This window comes from Electrona antarctica (genome assembly GCF_951216825.1).
Source record: "Electrona antarctica genome assembly, chromosome: 7".
Taxonomy (NCBI): domain Eukaryota; kingdom Metazoa; phylum Chordata; class Actinopteri; order Myctophiformes; family Myctophidae; genus Electrona; species Electrona antarctica.
In genome coordinates, this window is record NC_136812.1 from 40,341,280 (window position 1) to 40,357,918 (window position 16,639).

At 45.8% G+C, this 16,639-nt stretch overlaps 1 protein-coding gene across 1 annotated transcript in view; it reads left to right on the forward strand.

The window, feature by feature from the left end:
- The window catches only part of abca7 (ATP-binding cassette, sub-family A (ABC1), member 7), a gene marked incomplete at its 3' end in the record, with an annotated part of 100,485 nt that overhangs the window by 17,359 nt on the left and 66,487 nt on the right, over positions 1–16,639 (forward strand). The window contains exons 11-21 of the mRNA XM_079505516.1: positions 118–234; positions 617–814; positions 1,262–1,467; positions 2,187–2,363; positions 3,326–3,548; positions 4,983–5,204; positions 6,482–6,686; positions 6,986–7,099; positions 9,730–9,901; positions 11,314–11,445; positions 14,266–14,405. Coding sequence (XP_079361642.1) covers positions 118–234; positions 617–814; positions 1,262–1,467; positions 2,187–2,363; positions 3,326–3,548; positions 4,983–5,204; positions 6,482–6,686; positions 6,986–7,099; positions 9,730–9,901; positions 11,314–11,445; positions 14,266–14,405 — 1,906 coding nt within the window. The remainder of the gene's footprint in view (positions 1–117; positions 235–616; positions 815–1,261; positions 1,468–2,186; positions 2,364–3,325; positions 3,549–4,982; positions 5,205–6,481; positions 6,687–6,985; positions 7,100–9,729; positions 9,902–11,313; positions 11,446–14,265; positions 14,406–16,639) is intronic.

Consider the following 16,639-nt stretch of genomic DNA (forward strand, 5'->3'; position numbering starts at 1 on the left):
TGAGCCTCTCCAGACCGTAATCCGCCGGCAGGCAATTTTTTTTTTGCCAACGGCTGATTCGGGCTGGCTTATTAGCCAGGCTAGAGCTAACTGTCCTCTTCCTCTGTGCTGCTCTAGGTGAACCAGACCTTCCAGGACCTGCAGATCCTACAGGAGCTGAACGGAGCCTGGATGGAGGTGGGGCCTCGCGTCAGAACCTACATGGAGACCAGCGTGGAGATCCAGCTCTTACGGGTGGGATTCTAGAGACCTAATCGGTTTAATTATTGATTATAGGAACATCATTATTTCTTGAATGTTTTCTCTTTTTTTTTTACAACCAATGTAGCGAATCAGCGATGCGCCTCGAATCGCAAACCTATTTGTGAGCGTGTAGAGGTTCGGACCACAACACGGCCCTCACATCTAGGGCCCTATTATCTTCAGTGCACTGACAAAAATAGAGCCCCTAGTGTTTTGCACCGATATTGTCCAAATAATCGATATTGAGTGTTAGAAATCATATTAGATTTTTTTCCCATATTGCAATGGCCTAGTATCTCCGGATTAAGTACGTCTGATATAAATGCCTAAATTGTTAAGTGTGTGTGCGTGTGTGTGTGTGCGCGTGCAACAGGACCTGTTGCGGAGACCGGAGGTGGCAGTGTTGGTCAACCTGCGGTTGGAGAACACTTCCTGGACGGCGTCACGCATCGCCCGTTTCCTGTCCATGCCCTCCCCCGACACCCCCAGGAAGCCCGGAGCGCCCCCTACCTGGCTGGATGTTTACAACGACCTCAACCACACCATCACCACGCTCGCACAAATCACCCAGGTTTGAATGGCTTCATACTGTACTAGTAGTGTTTGTTGTCTCACTGTAATGAAACACACATACTGTATCAGGTCGTTATTTTTGGTATCTTTTGAGGAGCAGATTAATATTCACATTTTGTCCTAACTCTGAATTCACGCCAGAGATTTGTTGCTGTCGGGCGGAAGCCTTGTATGTTCAAAACTGTTATTTATTTTGTCATTATTTTTTGTAAGCATTTTATAATAGTGAAAATAGCTGATCTAACAACGCATTGCAAGCTATTTTCACTACTTTTGAGCAGCTCTTGATGAAGTAGGGTATTAATTTATGAAAACACATAAGAAGTTGAAATATGAGAGATACTTTTAAGTTTATTTCATAGTTTCATGATTTCATCATCATCACATTGACATAATCTCTCTCTCTCTCTCTCTCTCTCTCTCTCTCTCTCTCTCTCTCTCTCAGTGTTTCTCCATAAACAAGCTGGAGGGGGTGGAGACTGAGGGGCAGATGGTTGACAGGGCCATGGACCTATTGGAGGACAGACAGTTTTGGGCGGGCGTGGTCTTCTTGCTGCCCAACGCCTCTAGCCCCGCCCTACCCCCCCACGTCACCTACAAGATCCGCATGGACATTGACGACGTCACGCGCACCAACAAGATCAAAGACAGGTGAGGTGGACGGAGATCGTTTGAGCTGCTAGACGGACAATTTTCAGAATGTAAAAAATGTGACTCTTTTTGATACAGAGACAGTCATGGCGGCAAGACTAACTTTTTTTTTTTAATCTAAAATGACTTAATAGCACAGGCAGACTCTTCACATACTAGAGCATGTCTTAAATAAATGTCAGAGCTGAAATTGACATGTAAATGTGAAATAAATGCTTAAAACTGTAGCTAGGTGTAATGTTAGAGTCCACAGAAGTGAACCTTTCAAGCCTGTTTTCTCAACTCGCTGTAACTTTTCTGCAAGTCATATCTCCAAAACTGGTGGGTCAAACTGAACAACCAATATGTCAATTTGAAGCTATGATTCCCTGCTTTCACATGACATGAAAAAACGAAAATTAAAACAAATTCAATGACTTAGCCTCGGTCAGAAAATGTCACAAATAGTGAAGATCCATTCTAAAATCACAAGACTGTTCCAGCAGTGTATAGAGTCGGTGGTTCTAACATTCAGAACCCAGAGTGAGTATAAATCAACTTTTGTCGGTTTGAGAAGCCCTGCGCAAGTCAAAATCCTTGGCATCGTTTTGTAAGCATGCTGCAGAACTTAGCTACATCCCGTTTACTCATTATGATGTTTAGAAGTAGCTCATTCCTCACTCCATCTCCCTTCTTTTCTCCTCCCACTCACTCCTCCCGTTGCGTCCCCTTTGCTTCAGGTTCTGGGACCCGGGCCCGGCGGCAGAGCCGTTCAGTGACATGCGTTACATCTGGGGAGGCTTCGTGTACGTTCAGGACCTAGTGGAGCGTGCAGTGACCCGCGTGCTGAGCGGCGTGAAGCAAACCACCGGCATCTACATCCAACAGATGCCCTACCCCTGCTACGTGGACGATGTGTGAGTTCAGAACAACACCTCAGCCCATCTCATGATGACTATGGCTCTCTGTTAGAGATACACTAGTGTCCTCTTAACCCATTTTGGCTCTGAAAGAATATATATTCAAAGATTTGTGCCGCATTTTCACGATTTTTCAAAAATAGCAGACCTACAAGCTCGTAGCGCGCCACTCGGTGGTGCGCTATGAGCTTGTAGATCTGCTATTTTTCAATAGCTAAAGTATAACAATGCTTAGTTAAAACACCAAAAGTGGTTCCCGCCCAGAATGGGTTAATCCTAGGCCGAACTTTCCTTTTTCGTTTATGCTTTCTACGTCCCTTTTCTCCCCAATTTAGTTGTTACGCCAACTAATTCCTCCCCACACACATTTGTGTGTTGTATCCTACTGACTTACGGTCTGCCACTTAGGAGCCCCCACCGGGAGGACTACTCCTCCCGCCCAACACTCCCTGCTGTAAGGTGCCGTCCGAGCCCCTAGGCCCTAGGGGTACAATACCTCCCCGCCCTGGCTTCCCTCCCCCCGAACTCAGGCCAATTGTTTTTCCCATATAGCCGCTCGAAAGGCAGACCAACCTTAATTGAAAAAAGTAGGCCTTACGTCGAATAGTCGACTAATCGATCGAGGGAGTCTGATTCGACTACCAATCTCTCAGTCGAATAATTAGACTGATTGGCCTAATTTGTTATATTAAGGTATTAATTAAAATATTGGATATATATCATGATTTATTGGGAGAAACCTGAGCAAGTATAAATCAAACATTAAGCACCCCCCACAGCCCAAATGGAATGATCCTCTATTGATTAACGTTTCACGTTATGCAGACTGATTCCACTGCCAATCTCTCAGTCCAGTCATTGTTTTTGGGCTACCAGTCGACTACCAGCCGACTATTAGGCAACATTTGGCCAATCGGCTTCAACTATATAAATTCTTACGCCCTCTGATGTCTCCCCAGCTTCCTGCGGGTGCTGAACCGCTCGCTGCCTCTCTTCATGACGCTGGCGTGGATCTACTCGGTGGCCATGATCATCAAGGGCGTGGTGTACGAGAAGGAGGCGCGGCTGAAGGAGACCATGAGGATCATGGGCCTGGGAACGGGAACGCTGTGGCTCGGCTGGTTCATCAGCAGTGTGGTGCCCTTCCTCGTGTCCGCCGCACTCCTCATTGCCATGCTCAAGGCAGGTGGACCCCCCCCCCCCCCCCCCTGTACCCCCCCCACCCCCTCACTCTGCATTATACGTGTGATTATAATGCATTATAGACCCGACCTTTTAACCGATTTAGGCCTGACCTTAAAATTAAAAAAAAATCTTCTAAATCCTCCAGTTTTCTGAAATAAATATTTTCACGATTTTTCAAAAATAGCAGATCTACAAGCTCGTAGCGCGCCACTCGGTGGCGCGCTATGAGCTTGTAGATCTGCTATTTTTCAATAGCTAAATTATAACAATGTTTAAAACACCAAAAGGGGTTCCCGCCCAAAATGGGTTAAGTTAAGTGTTAACTAGCAGTTATGATACTTCATAAGCCTTGTCATATGTTGTTATGCATGATTACATGCGAAAATTATTACATTGTGAAAATGTATTTTTTATTTTAAGTTTTATAATGCCTCATAAGTGCATTATAATGCATTATAAATTTCGTCATGGGGGAGCCCGCTGGCCTAGTCGTCCAGGCGCATGCCACATATAGGCTCTGGCCTGACAACGTGTCGTGTGTTCGATTTCCGTTCATGACGACCTTTGCGGCGTGTCTCTCCCCTTCTCTCTCTCCCTCTTTCCTGCCTATCTTCACTTGTAACTATCATTAAAAAAAGGCAAAAAGCCAAAAACAAATCTTAAAAAATTAAAATAAATAGATAAATGTCATCATAACGACTTATAGACCCAGCCATACTGCCCTACAAAGCCAAAGTGCAGTAACTATTCTTTTGGACACACCGACTTGTTTATGAATGCAAAAGGTCAAATAGAGTGTATGCGCATGCATAGGTTGAGTGGCAAATCGAGTGGCTAGTAGGTGAGTTTAACGTTGCTTAACATCGTTTAATGCGATCAGATATGACGTTTCTGAATGGATGTATAGGCTGTCAAAGCCAGAAAGTAGTTTTGTGCTACTCGGTAGGCGTTCATGCATAACATCCGGGTATGATGATGATGTCACCCGCATACCCTCTAAGCCTTCATGATCTTGGAGAGATAAACAATTGGCCTACCTCAATAAGATATTTACAATTAGTGTAATATCATTCATTTGCCGATATCTCTTTTGGCTGACCAGTTGAATAATGTTTTACCCCAATATCAGCCATTTCTCTCCTTAGTTACTGCACTTGGACTTTGTAGAGCAGCAGACGTTGTTTATACGTTGATTAAATTCGATTTTAGATTAGATTTTCCCACATTGATTTGTTGTTATATATATTTTTGTTTTGTTTTTTGTTTTTTCTCATCCCAAAAAAATACACTTGATTAATCGAAGAAAAAAACCAGTAGAATAATAGCTACAGTAAGAAAATAATCAATATCTGTGCGTGTGCGTGTGTGTGTGTGTGTGCGTGTGTGTGTGTGTGTGTGTGTGTGTGTGCGTGCGTGCCTGTGTGCGCGCAGTGGGGCGACATCCTGCCCTACAGTGATCCCTGCGTGGTGTTCTTCTTCCTGACGGCGTTCGCCACGGCCACCATCATGCAGTGTTTCCTCATCAGCACCTTCTTCTCCAAGGCCAACCTGGCGGCGGCCTGCGGAGGCCTCATCTACTTCAGCCTCTACTTGCCCTACGTGCTGTGTGTGGCCTGGAGGGACCACCTGACCACCACACACCGCCTTCTGGCTGTCAGTACACGCACGCACACACGCACGCACGCACGCACGCACGCACGCACGCACACACACACACACACGCACACGCACACACACGCCCCTTTTCCACCGGGGTTGAACCGGTTCAGTTTTTTTTCCCCCACCTAATTTCCAACCAAATTAATTGGTTCAGAATCAGATCCCTAAAAGTTTGGAATTGGAGTTCCAAACAAACCCAAAGTGTGCGTGTCACTATTGGGGTTGGACTTTTATCCCACGATTTTGCAACCCAGTTTTTTCACCCAGTGCCAATTATCTAATGTAATCCTGGGTGCTACACTTCCTCTGCCAACCTGGGGGGGCAGCGGACTGACCTCATGCCCCCTTCTATGCATGAGGAGTCCAAGCTGCTTCTTTTCACCTGACAGGAGGGAATTTCCCTGGCCGGACATAGTGTGTGGAAGGAACACGTTATTCCAACCAGTTCCTTTCCCCTCCATCAGGCGCCCCGGCTGGCCAGGGGGAGGTAGTTTTAGAGACCAGGATTACTGCATGTTTTTGTGAGGGTACCTACCCTAGGGGACACGGGGAGAACATGCAAACTCCACACAGAAAGGCCCTTTTGCCAACCCCACCTGGGGTATGGGCACTGATGACACGGAGGAGGGAACACGCCCACAGCGTCCCCAGCGGTAATCGAACCCAGGACCTTCTAGCTGTGAGGTGCACCGGGCAGAGTGGGATAGGAGACGCATTTTGATGACATCATCGCAAAAAGGTCCGTCGCTCCGGCGTGCAAAGGGTTATGGGAAATTGAGTCCCTATTCATTACAATGGCGACGGTGCTATAACATACATGCTTCAGTAGGCTACTTTCAAAACAACAATGGCTTCCCTTGACGCAAGTTTAAAAGTTTCCACAGAAACGATAAGAACAGCAGTAATTTCAGATATAGACTGACGTATATCGACATATCTCGCTCACGTAGAAAGTAGAAACTAAACAGACCTTATCTGAAAATATGTTAATTGTTCCAGGGACCCCCCCCCAGAAGCAAATATTTGAATTTAAAACATTCACTGTGAAAGAATATATATTCAGAGATTTGCGCCACATTTTCAAGTAGCCTAAAAAAAAAAGCAGATCTACAAGCTCTGTAGGGGCGCGCTATACGAGCTTGTAGATCTGCTATTTGTCAACAGCTAAAGTTTAAATAGAACGGTCAAAGTGGCTGAAAGCTATAATAAGGTGACACGGATGCGCCCTCAAGGTTATAAACGGGGTTTTCCTGTCACGTCTTGTGTGCCAGAGTTTCCTGTCCCCGGTGGCCTTCGGGTTCGGCTGCGAGTACTTCTCCCAGTACGAGGAGCAGGGGGTGGGCATCCAGTGGTCCAACCTCAACTCCAGTCCCATGGAGGGAGACTCCTACAACTTCACCACCTCCATCACCATGCTGTACGTGGATGCTCTCATCTACGCCGTGGCTGCCTGGTACATCGAGGCCGTGTTCCCTGGTAAGAGCAGCAACGTGTGTGGGAAAAATAGAGCCTGCAAAAAGGTTTAAAATGTTACACCTATTACCTTTTATTATAGTAAAGAAAAGAAAAAGAATGAAAGCAAAAAAATAGCCAATCTACAAGCTCACAACACGTTGCATTGGGATATGTTGTGAGCCTGTAGATTGGCTCTTTTCGCTATAAAGTATAATGGGGCTTAAGTGGTTAACATAGACACCATGACAATAGGCTTTCTCCTGAATTTGTAATGTGTGCGTGTGTGCGTGTGTGCGTGTGCGCGTGTGCGTGCGTACCAGGGGAGTATGGGGTTCCCAGGCCTTGGTACTTTGTGTTCCAGCTAAACTACTGGGGAGGAGTTCCACTGGAAGTTGGCATCCCCATCCCTCCTGCACCCACCCACCACAATGAGGGTAAGACCCCCTGCACCCACCCACCACAATGAGGGTAAGACCCCCTGCACCCACCCACCACAATGAGGGTAAGACCCCCTGCACCCACCCACCACAATGAGGGTAAGACCCCCTGCACCCACCCACCACAATGAGGGTAAGACCCCCTGCATCCACCCACCACAATGAGGGTAAGACCCCCTGCACCCACCCACCACAATGAGGGTCAGATCCCCTGCACCCACCCGCCACAATGAGAGCAGGACCGGACGGACGGACCTGGTGTTTGTGTCATGAGTACACCCACAAAGTACGCAGATTTTACGCGGCGTTAAAGCGACGGAATGTTCATGCGGAATGAGGTTGATTTTTCATCTAAGCATCATACGAACGAGGCATCAGCCATGCCATGCCATGCGAGAGTGCGGTCTCGCCAACACCAACTCGGGACTCCTGAATCGCTGCCCTCTGCCCTCTCCTATCTAATAAATCTACACTGTTGTTAGCTAAGATGTTGCGCTGCAGTGCATATGCGTGGGTGGTGCACTTCTTGCTTTTCCTGGCATTGCCCTGCAGGTCCCCACAGTGTCCGTTTTCTTGCCTCTAGTTCCAGGTGCCCTGCCAGCCTCATCCTTCTCTCGCTGACCTTGTCTGTGACCCGTGGTAGGTCCCCTGGCGTAGACTGTAGAGGACCACATTTCTGATGCGGTCCGTCCATGTCACACCTAGTGACCTGTAGTGCCATTCGTAACATTCTTGTGTAGACTCCATCCAGGTCCCTATGCTGTTGTGCTGTGAGGGCATCAACAAAATACTGTATACGAATAGTTTGATGTTAATATTAGCGGAGACATTTTTGGATTGTTTATCCACTGACTGTGTGCCACGCTGAATAAAGTGCCACAAAAAGGTGGAGAGTCCTAGGGCGAAAATATTTCCCTAAACTTCTTTGCGTTATTTACTTTTTTGAAAAACATTTTTTCAATAGTTCAAATGGCCAATCTACGAGCTGTACGAGGGTTGATGTAGATCGGCTAGTTGAACAGTTTTAAAATGTTTTCAAAATAGTAAAAATAAAAAGGCAAATAAGGCAAAAACAATAGTGGAGGCAGACTACTGCAAGTAATGTTGTCAAATAGCTATTTTACAAAAAAAAATTGGCAAATGAACCAAAGATTGGCTGAAAACCTGAAGACTTCTCCGCAATGTGTTTCGAGGGTGATAACTCTTATCACGAGGGCGGTGGGCGGTGGCTAAACAACATGTTGCACCGGGGCCTGCTATCACCATGATGTTACGCCTCTGCTGCACACTGTCAGGAACTTGCAAAACAAAAGTTGCTCTTTATTCGACAAAAATGAAATAAAAACAAAGGTTAAAGGTTCAATCTGCAAGTTCTTCAACCGTTGGCACTGTGGCTACCAAGACACCATCATTCTACATATTGTGATGACTGTTGAAACAGTCATCACAGTGAAACACAGCGCTTGTGTAGATCAGGGGTTCTCAACGTTTTTGGCCGGGGACCCCCGGAAATGCTTTGGCAATGTCTCGGGACCCCCGCCCCGCCCCCTCCCGACCCCCAATATAAATTGACTGCTACAATAACCTTAAACCATTTTGGGCGGGAACCCCTTTTGGTGTTTTAAGCATTGTTATAATTTAGCTATTGAAAAATAGCAGATCTACAAGCTCATAGCGCGCCACCGAGTGGCGCGCTACGAGCTTGTAGGTCTGCTATTTTTGAAAAATCGTGAAAATATTATTATTATTTTTTTTTTTTGAAAATAATTTGGGGACCCCCTAAAATAATTTGCCGACCCCCCGAGGGGTCGCGACCCACGGGTTGAGAACCCCTGGTGTAGATGACTCCTTTCACACCGTTTCACAAATCACAGTTTAGGACTCATGACATTTAGGTGATGCTTTATTTTGTTTTAATCCGTGAATCCGTCACGTTCCCAGTGTGTAAGGACATTAAAAAAACTCACAAAATTGCCTAAAACAAAACAAACTGTGACATTTAAATCTGTCTCGTCACAACCTCAGCTGTGTGCTCCAGACCTGTTTGGACTGTCTGTAATTGCTGGATATAAGTATTTAGTTTGTAGATAGATGCATATCATTTCTTGGTGTATAGAATCTTCTGGAGTTATGTGAAGAATGAAATCATCTTCAATCATGTTTGTTGTTTCACTGAGGACTAATCCGTAATCCGTGGTGTAAAGTACTGTAACTAAGTAGATTTACTTAATTTTTTACGCCTCTATCACACAAAGTTGCGCTAATATTTTAGAAATAGGTCAACAATACAAATTACGTTAGTTTTGTGAATTAATTTACTTTTCCTGCGTGGCCCCAGTGCCCCCCACGAACCGGAACTACTTAATATTGACCAAAACCAGAGCATAACTCCCACCACGGGACTCGGGCAATCAATTAATACAGTTGCAACCACTATATTAATGGCAAGTATTTCATACAGCTTAAGTTAAAAAAAATTTAACTATCCCTTTAAGTAAAACATGTGAGCACTTTTTCCACCACTGTCGGTAATAAACAATAACGTGCGCTCTCTCTCTCTCTCTCTCTCTCTCTCTCTCTCTCTCTCTCTCTCTCTCTCTCTCTCTCTCTCTGTGTGTGTGTGACAGACCGCATCGAAGCGGAGCCCTCTCAGCAGGTCCTGGGCGTGTCCATCTGTGACCTGGTGAAGATCTACAAGCAGGGAGCCAAGCTGGCCGTCAACCACCTCAACCTCAAGTTCTACGAGGGACAGATCACCTCCTTCCTGGGACACAACGGAGCCGGGAAGACCACCACCATGTAAGGGTGCTGTCTCCTTTTGACCTGAAGACCACCACCATGTAAGGGTGCTGTCTCCTTTTGACCTGAAGACCACCACCATGTAAGGGTTCTGTCTCCTTTTGACATGAAGACCACCACCATGTAAGGGTGCTGTCTCCTTTTGACCTGAAGACCACCACCATGTAAGGGTTCTGTCTCCTTTTGACCTGAAGACCACCACCATGTAAGGGTGCTGTCTCCTTTTGACCTGAAGACCACCACCATGTAAGGGTTCTGTCTCCTTTTGACCTGAAGACCACCACCATGTAAGGGTGCTGTCTCCTTTTGACCTGAAGACCACCACCATGTAAGGGTTCTGTCTCCTTTTGACCTGAAGACCACCACCATGTAAGGGTGCTGTCTCCTTTTGACCTGAAGACCACCACCATGTAAGGGTTCTGTCTCCTTTTGACCCGAAGACCACCACCATGTAAGGGTTCTGTCTCCTTTTGACCTGAAGACCACCACCATGTAAGGGTGCTGTCTCCTTTTGACCTGAAGACCACCACCATGTAAGGGTTCTGTCTCCTTTTGACCTGAAGACCACCACCATGTAAGGGTTCTGTCTCCTTTTGACCTGAAGACCACCACCATGTAAGGGTGCTGTCTCCTTTTGACCTGAAGACCACCACCATGTAAGGGTTCTGTCTCCTTTTGACCTGAAGACCACCACCATGTAAGGGTTCTGTCTCCTTTTGACCTGAAGACCACCACCATGTAAGGGTGCTGTCTCCTTTTGACCTGAAGACCACCACCATGTAAGGGTTCTGTCTCCCTTTGACCTGAAGACCACCACCATGTAAGGGTGCTGTCTCCTTTTGACCTGAAGACCACCACCATGTAAGGGTTCTGTCTCCTTTTGACCTGAAGACCACCACCATGTAAGGGTTCTGTCTCCTTTTGACCTGAAGACCACCACCATGTAAGGGTTCTGTCTCCTTTTGACCTGAAGACCACCACCATGTAAGGGTGCCATCTCCTTTTTACCTGAAGACCACCACTAAGGGTGCTGTCTCCTTTTGACCTGACACCTCATAAATGTTATATGTTTCAAAAAGCTTTATGTGGGTATTGCATAGCCGGGTGGGGCATGGATCTCCAACTTCCATTACCGGCTCGACAGGTGCTCTACAGCCGGGCACCGGTCTAGTATGTTGTCAATTACTTGCACGAGAGGGGGAGAGGTGGTGGAGTTGAGGGTCCAATGGACTTAGCTGGTTTCTGCCGGACAGCGACCATATCGTTGCAATGTGACGTAGCTCTGTATAACACAAGGCTCTATACTCCCTCCAACTGTACATACGTTCCCTGTGTTTTTCGTAAATTGTTTTGACGTGGGGTTTTTTTTACGCTTGCTTTCTTTGGTAATGTAAATGTTTCCTCTTTGTCAGGTCCATCTTGACCGGCCTGTTCCCCCCCACCTCGGGGACGGTGTACATCAAAGGGCTGGACATCCGCCACGACATGGACATCATACGCAGGACGCTGGGCGTCTGTCCACAGCACAATGTCCTCTTTGACATGTAAGCTGCACTGTGTTCTCTCTAACGCACCGTTTCTCAACCTGTGGGTAGGACATGATTTTGAGGGGGTCCCCAGGTGACAGTGAAGTGACAATTTAACTTTTAAGTCCTATTTGAGACTTTTTCATACCAAAAGAAAAAGAAAGAATGAAAAGAAAAAAAGACCATTGCTGCATCAAGTATTCACAGTCTATACTATAAAGACTGGTGAAACATTGGCCCAATTGTGAAATAATATAAAAAAGAGGTGAACTAAATGTAATGACTCAACCCAGTTCAATTATTTTGGGGAGTCACGGCCTGAAAAGGTTGAGAGCCACTGGTCTAACGCAGTGTTTCTCAAACCTTTACATTAACCCATTTTGGGCGGGAACCCCTTTTGGTGTTAGCATTATGTTATGCTTTAGCTATTGAAAAATAGCAGATCTACAAGCTCATAGCGCGCCACCGAGTGGCGCGCTACGAGCTTGTAGGTCTGCTATTTTTTTTAAATCGAAGAACCACTGACACTTTTTTTTTTTTACCCAAATCTTCTGGGTGTCCCTCCCTGGTGCAAATCATTCTCAGGGAGTCTGCGGCCAAATACATATCTTTTTGGTGGTCCTTGGCACAAAAAGGTTTGAGAACTACTGATTTAGAAGGCATTTGTAGAACAAGTACCTGTAGGAGAAAACTATCGCACACCTCGCAATCGGGCGTATGCACAGGTGCGTAGGCCAGTGGACATCAAAGAAAGCAATAAGGTACACCCGCACACTGTGTATCTGCTCGGCACAAGAGTATTGTCTTATTTAATAGGTCACTAGGGACCTTCCTCAGGCAGAACAAGTACCTCAAAATTATGCTGAAGTACAGTACTTTGGTAAATGTACTTGTAATATAGCTGGGTAACAGCTGTCAGGACGTAATATTTCAAATATCAATATTCATAATTTATGAATATTAATTATTAAAATATTACAATATAATAATTATATTGCTCACGTCACTGTAATGTAACATGAATTCTTGGACAGACTTGCAATAAATATTCCAACGGTACTTGTACTGTAAATATTGAGATATAATACACAACGACTTCTTAATGAAAATCATATAAATTTATTATAACAAAATAAATCAAATGTGTACAAACAATCCCAAAAATGGACACAGGTTTAAATGAAACCTTTTGATCAAAGTAAGGTCAGGTAAAGGTAAATAGTGATAGCTCATGAAACGAATAAAGGGAAAAGAAACATGAAATAATAAAAGAGAGGTTTCGAAAATAGCAGATCTACCTTCCAAAATAACATCTACCCTAGCCTGCTACACTCAGTTGCCATCTATCATGTGACATATGCTCGCCTGTGTGTAGAGGTCAGCAGTGGATGGCAGCCATTGTCTGTAGCGGTGACCATGTGGTAGATGGGCCGTGGTGCTGTCGAGCTAGCCAGAGGCTAGGGGCGGTGGATGGCAGGCCCAGAAGGATGTCACTGGGCAGTGGTTTAGTAGTCGTCAGAGGCAGCTGTGTGCAGGCATCGGTTTTCCCTCGTCGGGATCAGCTCGGTGGCGCTTGGCTTAAGCTGACCCTCTTGAAGATTCGAGCGGCAGAGGAGACTTGGGATGTCTTATCCTCGCTGTGGCGCTGAGAGTCTCGTAGAGAGAGAACCTGTCGTCTGGTCAGTTTTGGGTTGCCTCACGGTCTCTGGGAACCGGCCGCTGTGGCGCTGAGGTCTTACCCAGGAAATGGAACTTCTGTGGTGGGGACAGAGTCAACCCAGGGCCTGGTCAGTGAAGGAGGACAGAGTGTGTGTGGGGGGGGGACGTGCGTCAACCCTCCCTTAATTGCTGCAGTCCTCCGTCGTCCCAGTAGAAGTTTTTTTAAGAGAGAGATGGCTGCTTGGCCATCTCATATATATCGAAGAGGCGGAGACTGGCTCCTTGTCATGCAAGGAGCTGCAGGGTCCGGACGTGTGTTAGCTGTAGGGGCTGTCCCCTTAACCCATGAACCATAAAGCACATGAAATACTAACTCGTCACTAGTGGTTCTGGGGAGCTCCTATTAATACATCTGACTAAATATTTGCACTCAGCATGAATTTCCACATGTGGAGATATCCAACAGTACAGCCGTATGTAAATTAGAAGTCAGGCAAGCCAGAATATAATTATATATATAATATATAATACACTCATCACATTAATTCAACACAATATATATATATATGGTTGAACCCCAATAGATAGTATACAAATATATATATATATTCGTGGTTCAAAGGCATAATATGTGAACAGTTTTATTCAAACTTTATTGTCTCATTGTGTAGTCTTAGAGAGGTTGCTCTCAGCATCCTGCATGCTTATGTAGCCTGCATTCCAATGGGCAATAAAGCTCACATTACGTAGGTGTCCTGGTTCAGCCCCCCCCCCCCCCTTTCTCTTGTAAGTAGAGTCAGTCCAGCAGTGTCAGGGAGAACATGGGGGGGGGGTTATGTACCGTGCCTCCAATGTGTTCATTTGGTTATGAACAAAAATCCATCTGTGTTCATATCCGTCCAGGTCCCACGCTACATACTTATTTAATTACATTCCACCACCGGTGTTGCCGCACTTAGATGCCATACATGTTGAGCGGAGTACCTCAGGGCTCTATAATACTGTTTTTTTTCCAGTTTTCGACTTAATACATTTTCCCTGAAAATAGCAGATCTTCAGGATTACAGCGCAACTTGCAGATCGGCTATTTTCCGTTTTTCAGGTTTCCCCCTAGAATACTAGAATGCTGGGAGTTTTAAGTGTTTTTGTAACGAGACCCCCTGGGTTTATGTCTCGCAGTCTGACGGTGGAGGAGCACGTGTGGTTCTACGGCCGTCTCAAGGGCCTGTCCGGGGCCGAGGTGATGGCCGAGATGGACACGCTGCTGCAGGACGTGGATCTGCTGCACAAGCGACACGAGCAGACCAAGAACCTCTCAGGTACATTAGAGCAGGCCTTCTCAGAGGGGGTGCCGTGACACCCTAGCCTAGGTATATACATGGGCAACTGGCGGCCTGGGGGACGCATGTTGGCGGCTGGTAACGCCAGTGTTCTCCGCTGTGTTCTACCGTGGAGGGGAGTTGGAGAAGGAGGGGGCGGGCGCACAGATCACTGAACCAATAGCATCCGCTGCATAGTTGTTGTTGTTTTTTTAAGGGGTACATTTTGGGGGGGGATTGGGGACACACAACAAGGATTACAGATTGTTGCGACCGGAGGTCGCAGATAACTATGAAACCTTGCGTTTTTGACACCTAACCCACTTTCCCCGTCACTCTGACACTTCACACTCTCCCCGTCACTCTCCCCGTCACTCACCCCGTCACTCACCCCGTTACTCACCCACCCGTGCGTGCGTGCGTGCGTGCGTGCGTGCGTGCGTGCGTGCGTGCTGCTCTCAGATGCTTTTATTTGTTATTGTCAGTAGTTATAGTAGTAAGAGAAGTAGCCTACAATACGATTGCCCTGGGTAAATATACAGAATAGATATATTATATTTAAATAAGGAAAACATAGCTCACTATAGCCTATTATCCACTAATAGCTCAACTGTTGAATAAAGGAGAGGATGTTACACTATTCATTACATGTCTTAAATTGACATTGAGCTTTATTTTTAAATAAACATTTTACCTCTTATTTAAATTATTTTATACCATTTTGGAACCGAAGAAGAGTAGCTCAAGACAGTTGCCATGTATTTCTGTACTTCAATATATTTTGATGATAAATATTTTTTATGGCATATTTTACATTGGGTAAAATACACCCATGTTTAGTGATGGTGTAACAAAAAGTACGTTTAGTGTCCTAGGGTTAAAGAGCTGGACCCTGAACACTCTATAGCACTGATTATTATCACAGAATACACATTTAGCTTAACCTTAAAATAATAATAATAATCTTGCCATTAAGTTAATGTGCAATGTTTTCAATGCGAAATGCCAACATGGCCGCCATGTGAATATGTTCTATAATAGCCGATTTATAAGCTTGGCTATTTTCGCCGAATGTTTGCCACAGAATACAGAAGCTATAGTGTTGAAGTGGTTGTCGTAGTGTCAGTGACATAAGTTATATTAGGAACATTTATGTTAATTATGAATATGACACCTATCCATGCATGGATTTATAAATGAAAAACAAACAAAAATATATAGACTATTCCAGTTTTTATTGAACAAGTCTCCTTGGGACACAGTTAGTTGAAGGGTTGTTCACTTGTTCCCTAGTTTTCAGAATCTGAGCTCAGGGCGGGCATTGCAGTAATCCGTATAACAGCAAACAACACCTGGAATGTCACAGAATCCCACATGCGTACAGCCTCTGTAAAGTCCTGTACGCACGCACGCACGCACGCACGCACGCACGCACGCACGCACGCACGCACGCACGCACGCACGCACACACACACACACACACACACACACACACACACACATAACACACACACACACACGTTTGTATTACTACATTTGCAGGGGTCATCAATATGTCCGTGCACGGACAAATGTGTCCGTGGCAAAGACCAGGTATAAATAGAATAACTATAACAAAAACATTGCATGGATGCACCTGGGACGTATCCTCAGTGATGTATCCCAAGGTCATCAGGGTTTCGGGTCTCTCGAACATCATACCCCTCACTCAGGTGACCCAGCTGGGGTGATCAAGCCCCCAACTTATGTCCGTAGCTACCCTCGATCAGTCCCATTAGGGAAAGACCAAGGCCACACAATCCGTTGGAACTAGACCAGAACTACTCTGCCAGGGCTGGGAGGTACGCTTCTGGCGAATGGAAGGACTAGGCTCTGTGGGTGGACTCCTGTCCGAGCCCCTCCTACGTCTCACCAGGTCCACTCCTGCTCTCACCAGGCCCAGGACCTGTGCGTTGCACCAGAGTCCCAGCACAGTACATTGTATCTTTGTTTGCTTTGCTGAGCTTTTTTGCCTCTGACCAAAAACACTAAAACCAATAAAAAAATAAAGAAATAAAGCAAACCAACTAAAACAACGCACGCACAAACACACACCATTGGCCGTGTAGCAGGCCGCACCAGTGCACGTCGCCTTATTTATCGTAGGGTGTTGAGGTGTCCATAGTCCATTTTCAATTGCACATATTATTGACATGACCTGTCTTGTTGAACACACACACACACACACACACACA